Here is a 6,201-nt window from a genome sequence, read left to right as displayed (position 1 = left end):
ATAACTAGGACTGTATGGTGATTTGAGGTTGATCTTAAATTTTTATTTAATGACTAAAATGTCATTTCTACTTTCATATTCCTAGTTCTTTCTCATTTATATATATATATATATATATATATGACGTGCCAATGTCGTTGGTTGGGTAGTAACTAGTAAACTTGTCATCATCTATTTAATAAATTGATTCCAACATTGTCAAGTAAATTTAAATTTTTTTATTTAAATTAGCTTTCATTATTTTAAATTTAATTTTTAATTAATAATTTAATAACGTTCTGTTTTTAATTTTGATGATAATTTTATATTTTGTCGTTCATTACTAGGGCTGTTAACGAACCGAACATAAACGAACAGAGTCTGTTCGTGTTCGTTTGTTAAGGATTTCGGAGTGTTCGTATTCGTTTGTTAAGGTTTTTGAAAATCTTGTTCGTGTTCGTTTGTTAAGCGTTCGTTAGTGTTCGTTAACATTCGCGAACACGTTCACGAACGTGTTCGTTAACGTTAACGAACATGTTCATTTACATTCATGAACACGTTCATGAACACAATTTATTCATGAACAAGAAATAATATATGTTCACGAACAATATATATATATATATATATATATATATATATATATATATATATATATATATATATATGTTTGTAAACATGTTCGCGAACATTATTAAACGAACACTAAACGAGCTTGTTCGCAAACATTAAATGAACACAAACGAGCTTGTTCGCGAATACTTAGCAAACGAGCTTGCCACTGTCCAAACTCTGTTCGTTTATTAATCGAGCTCTAAATTTTGTTTGTTAATGTTCGTTTACCTTAATAAACGAACATAAACGAACGCTTAACGAGCTTGAACACGAGTAGTTTGTCGAAAGCTCTGTTCGCTAACAACCCTATTCATTACCAATTATGTTTCATTCTCGTGTAAAAAAGAGGATGAAAATATAAATATCTATCTCATCAACAAGGTTCAGTTTTGTCAATCATCTATCATATTTGTTCTTATAGCTAAATTTAAGAATGATATTTAATTTTGCAGTCAAATATTTATAAAAATTAGTAATAGATGAATTCTACTAGAAGATAACAATAGTCTTTAAATCTTATCAAATTTAATAGGGATGAGAGTCATGATATGGAAGTGGAAATGAAAAACTATATATGTAGCCATTATCAATGACAATGATAAGGTATGATCAAATTATTAGTAGAGCATTATTTATAAAAATATGACAAAAAGACCAACTAGAAAAATAATAGAATTACTTCTGCCTTTTTATTTATTTGGATTTTCTAAATTTAAAATATGATCAAAATATTAATTAGAACTCTTTAATCTCATGTTGTTACTTGTTACAAGTCTAATAATTAAGCATTTGATATTTCTATTTATGCACACATTCTTCTAATCAAAATGCTACACTTATATGATGTGAGTTGACTTTTAATTTTTTTTAAAAAACTGAGTTGACCTTTAAGTAATTTAATGAGTTTATTAAACATTCATTTTCTTATCAGTTAAAAGATAATTTTCAATTGTTATTATTTCATTTATAGGGTTTAAAGTCTTGCGGAGAGAAATCAAATAAAAACCATTGTTATTTTAAAGTGTGCAGAGAGTGTATTTACAGGTATAAAAACATGGATCGTGATTTTCAGAAGCCCGTCTAGCTCAGTCGGTAGAGCGCAAGGCTCTTAACCTTGTGGTCCTGGGTTCGAGCCCCAGGGTGGGCGAATTTGTTTTTTTACCGCTGCAAATACAATACAATTAGTGACTACATACTATCAGGCTACTAACTATTTCTGTATCACAGATGGAGCTGAGATTTAATAATTGACAATAAATTTGGAAAACTAAACCATCATCTAATAATCGATCTCTTGATGCGTTTTGGAGGTTGGAACAATTTTCATGCATGTCAAACTGGATTACTTGAGTGAATGGCTAAGTATTAATCATAATCACAAATTAACTAGCACATACTTTCATTAATAAAAATTATTAATTTAATTAACAACAAGATTCACACATCCGTCAAAGACCTTGTGGTTTAGTGACACACGGTGTCCCGCACTCTCACATGGATGATGGGAGTGGGTTCGAGCCTCAGTGGAGGTCAGTAGGTTGAGAAAGTAGCTGTGAACAGATACTAATGCCAGCGCTAAAATTAGCTACGGATTTAAGACCTTGTGGTTTAGCAACGCGCGGAATGAATCGGTCGCTAAATCCATCGTTATTTCCGCGTTTTTTGTAGTTGCTATTTGAAGATTTTCTAGCAGTTTTATGTGATTGTTGTTTCATATTTTCCTCGGTAAGATTCCGAGATTCAATTAGGGTTTCTTTCTAGTATCTTGGTTAATTTTTACTGAGAAATAATTAACTAATTTTTAAGTATCTTGGTTACCATATACAATTCTTATATCGGGTTACTAAATAATTTATATGCAACACTTAGGGTTTTATTGCAAGCATATATACTGTAATCGGGTTTTTGATTACTGATTAACACTCAATATTTGGTTGATTATATAATACATCACATGCACATTTAGATTAAAATTTGACAGTGTAATCTTCAAAAAAAAAAGCTATGCAGATTTCATTTTTACAGGATTCTATTAGGAATAAGGGCCAAATTGGCCACTGAACGTAACGCAATAGTGCAATCAGACCACTGGACCTAAAAAACGTTCAATTACCCCACTCAACAGCCCAAATGCCTCCAATTTCACCGCATAGCCGGTTCCCATCCCTTTCTTCCGGTTGATTGCTGACTAGGCTGATGACATGGCATTAATAATTGTTTTTTGTTTATTTTCCTTAGTTTTTGTTGCTTCCAACGTGTAAGAACACAGATCCAAATACCACATATTTGGTACGGGTCGGCCGGACGTCGTCCAATTGGAGCTCCGGCAACAGCAACCTCCAGCACCACCGTGCATCTGACAAAAAATATTGCAAATCTCCGCTACGAGCAGATGGTGGATTTCAAGGAGAAGGTGGTGACGGTGGCGGGCAGCGTGGAGGAGCTCACAGTGGAGGAGTGTAACCTGCTCTCCGTCGCGTACAAGAACGTGATCGGCGCTCGGCGCGCCTCGTGGCACATCATCTCCTCCATTGAGCAGAAGGAGGAGATCCGTGGCAACGAGGACCATGTGGCATCAATCAAGGAGTACAGATCTAAGATCGAAGCAGAACTGACATCGATCTGCAAAGGCATCCTCAATCTCCTCGATTCTACTCTCATCGACTCCGCTTCTTCCAGCGACTCTAAGATCTTCTATTTGAAAATGAAGGGAGATTATCACCGCTACTTGGCTGAGTTCAAAACCGGAGCCGATAGGAAAGAGGCTGCGGAGAACACTCTCTCCGCTTACAAAGCGGCTCAGGTACGATTTCGACTCATTCGATTATATTCTAAACTTGTGCAAATGCCGTTGTAGAATCTCGCATTGTTTTCGAAATGTAACATTGAAATCTTATTACCGAATTGATTGTGCTGGTTTTGTAGGACATTGTCGTTGCAGAACTAGCTCCCACGCATCCAATCAGACTTGGCTTGGCTCTCAACTTCTCTGTATTCTACTACGAGATCTTAAATTCTCCTGATCGCGCTTGTAATCTGGCCAAACAGGTGAACAAACTTCTCAACAGTTATTACCTTTAATCTGCTTTGCAATGTCAAACCCGATTTAAGTAGTACCTGATATTGTTGGGTTCAATTGATTGCGTTGACTATGAGCAGGCCTTTGATGAAGCCATTGTCGAGCTTGATACTCTTGGAGAGGAGTCCTATAAGGATAGCACTCTCATTATGCAGCTCCTTCGTGTTAATCTCACTCTGCTAACAACAAACTCCGAGCCGAGTAACAGCAAACAGCAACCTCCACCACCACAGTGCATTTGCTAACAGCAAACTCCGAGCCAGAATAACAGCAACGGCGCCGGCGACGCCGATAAGAATGGCAACTCCAAGAGCTCTGCTAAAGACAACGTCGTTGCAGACGAGCTGCCCAAGCGGAAATTTAAGTATATTCCGGTAATTTTCTGGCAATTCAGTTTTAGTTCCAAACTCTACCTGTGTATAGTGTGCCGCCATGGCCGTGCTGCTCAATTTTAGCAGATGCACAGTGTGCCGCCATGGCCGTGCTGCTCAATTTAGAGGCAAAGAAAAACTAAGAAATTGAACGCTTTTCATCAGATGCACGGTGGTGGTGGAGGTTGCTGTTGCCGGAGCTCGGCGGCAACACGTGGACCCACTTCTTCCTCCATTCCTTTGGTGGTGGAGGTTGCTGTTGCAGGAGCAATTCAACCATTAAGGCGCAGGAACTCCTAGAAGCAACAAAAACTAAAAAAAATAAACAAAAAACAATTATTAATGCCATGTCATCAGCCTGGTCAGCAATCAACCGGAAGAAAGGGATGGGAACCGGCTATTCAGTGAAATTGGAGGCATTTGAGCTGTTGAGTGGGGTAATTGAACGTTTTTTAGGTCCAGTGGTCTGATTGTACTATCGCGTTACGTTCAGTGGCCAATTTGGCCCTTATTCCATTCTATTATTACGATCTTGCTCTTAATAACAAATCAGAAAAACCAAATATTTAAATTTCTGGTAAGTTTACCTCCACATAATGAAAAAGGCATTCTTTGCTTTTGCTTGTTGTTCCTCCACACATCTCAGGAATTTCATAGGTTCTGACCAGTTGTTCTCGAAAAAAAAAAAAAAGAAAAGAAAAGAAAAAGGGGCATTCGACGGAGAGAAAGCATAAAAGCATTTTAATTCATTAAAGAATAATATTCAAGACAAAATCTTTGCAGACACATGGCTTCTACCAACTTTTATATGGAAGTACATTGTCACATGAAGATTCTGGTATCCAAACATGATAGCCTAACGAAAAGCCCATGGCCAACAAAAAAGACACTCGGATTCAGTTTACGTGGACAACCAGAGGAGGAAATTCACGTACTCCTGACTACTTCGGATGGTTTTAACTCCAAGATATATGTTATATGCCTATATTCCAAAATTTCAACACTTAACATGGTGGTTCATGGTTTATGCGCGCATGGTGTTTCAAATCTCTACGGGGACTCTTCCATCTTGCTCATCGGTTGTCGGTTAGGATTTACATTCTCGACCACCGGTCCCCCGGACTAGTAGTCGGTTAGAATCTACGTTCCAACAATGGGGTGCCCACAATTGTTCTGCAATCAGGCTTCCTTGATTGTCCTGATTTCTAGTCTCCTCTCGCAAGCGACGCTTAGACCTTCCTCATTAGTTGAAGCTTTTTCTTTAGTTTTTTGTGGGTCCTAACATCCACCTCATCATCTACTATCCAACTCAATCACAAAACCTCTTCTTCCCATCAGTTTTAAGTTTTTTATCATTTTTTGGACCCACCATTTCACCCTATTATACTTTAATTTTTTTTTTTATCTATTAACATTCTAAAAATTATAATTGTAATTATAATTATAAATTTAATAACCATATTTAATTTAATTAACAATAATAAAATTAAATAAAAATATATTAAAAAAATTAACAAAACAAAACAAGGCCAACATTACATTAAAAAAAAAAAAAAAAAAAAAAAAAAAGCAGCTTGTCGCCGTTGCATATTTGCAACGGCACTAAATGAAATTAAAAAAAAAAATACAAAGCTATTTGTCTCAATTGGGCGGCCACCCTAAATTTCCTGCGTCACTTTCTATTTTTTTTTTTTTTTATAAAAACCTGACAGGAAAGGGGGGTGTTGCAGGAGAAAAATTTCTCCAAAATGCAACACCCCCAATTGTATAAAAGTTGGTGTGTCAGTATTTTAGCCTAGAACTTTGTGTCAAGATAAGCTGATGGGGAGGGCCTTATTGCGAGTTAAGAGCTTATCAGCGAGGCAGACACATACCTTATGAGAGTTTATTATACGAAGGACACATCCCAGCATGAATATTTCGAATACACAGGCAATGGAAAACAAGAAAAAAAAAAGTATACCCATTAGCCAATGGCAGATTCGTATTCTGACCATCGTGTGGAAGAAACGCATACTCACTAGGCAATGGAAGAAAAAAAAAGTATGCTCATTAGCCAGTGACAGACTCGTATTCCCACCACCGTGTGGAAGAAACGCATACTCACTAGGCAATGGAAGACTTATACCCACCACCGTGTGGAAGAAACGCATACTC

The 6,201-nt window shown here is 36.8% G+C and overlaps 1 protein-coding gene and 1 non-coding gene across 3 annotated transcripts; both read left to right on the top strand.

Moving 5' to 3' along the window:
- Positions 1 to 1,668: 1,668 nt before the first annotated feature.
- Positions 1,669 to 1,741, top strand: TRNAK-CUU. The gene has a single exon. It is a non-coding gene; the product is annotated as a tRNA-Lys (tRNA).
- Positions 1,742 to 2,872: 1,131 nt separating this feature from the next.
- Positions 2,873 to 4,433, top strand: LOC116025663 (14-3-3-like protein 16R). 2 transcript variants are annotated; one of them, XR_004099710.1, is made up of 4 exons: positions 2,873 to 3,397; positions 3,520 to 3,642; positions 3,754 to 4,047; positions 4,210 to 4,433. XR_004099710.1 is itself a non-coding variant. In XM_031266981.1 (3 exons), exons 1-3 carry the CDS (start codon positions 2,987 to 2,989, stop codon positions 3,916 to 3,918), a joined length of 699 nt encoding a protein of 232 aa, XP_031122841.1. In that variant the 5' UTR covers positions 2,873 to 2,986; the 3' UTR covers positions 3,919 to 4,433. The 2 variants fall into 2 exon arrangements, 1 of the variants encoding a protein (XP_031122841.1); XM_031266981.1 differs by having other exon boundaries at positions 3,754 to 4,433.
- The last annotated feature ends 1,768 nt before the right edge of the window (positions 4,434 to 6,201 follow it).

This window comes from Ipomoea triloba, chromosome 7, assembly GCF_003576645.1.
Source record: "Ipomoea triloba cultivar NCNSP0323 chromosome 7, ASM357664v1".
Taxonomy (NCBI): Eukaryota; Viridiplantae; Streptophyta; class Magnoliopsida; order Solanales; family Convolvulaceae; genus Ipomoea; species Ipomoea triloba.
Note: the sequence above shows the minus strand (reverse complement) of the source record. Positions and strands in the feature narration are given on the sequence as shown.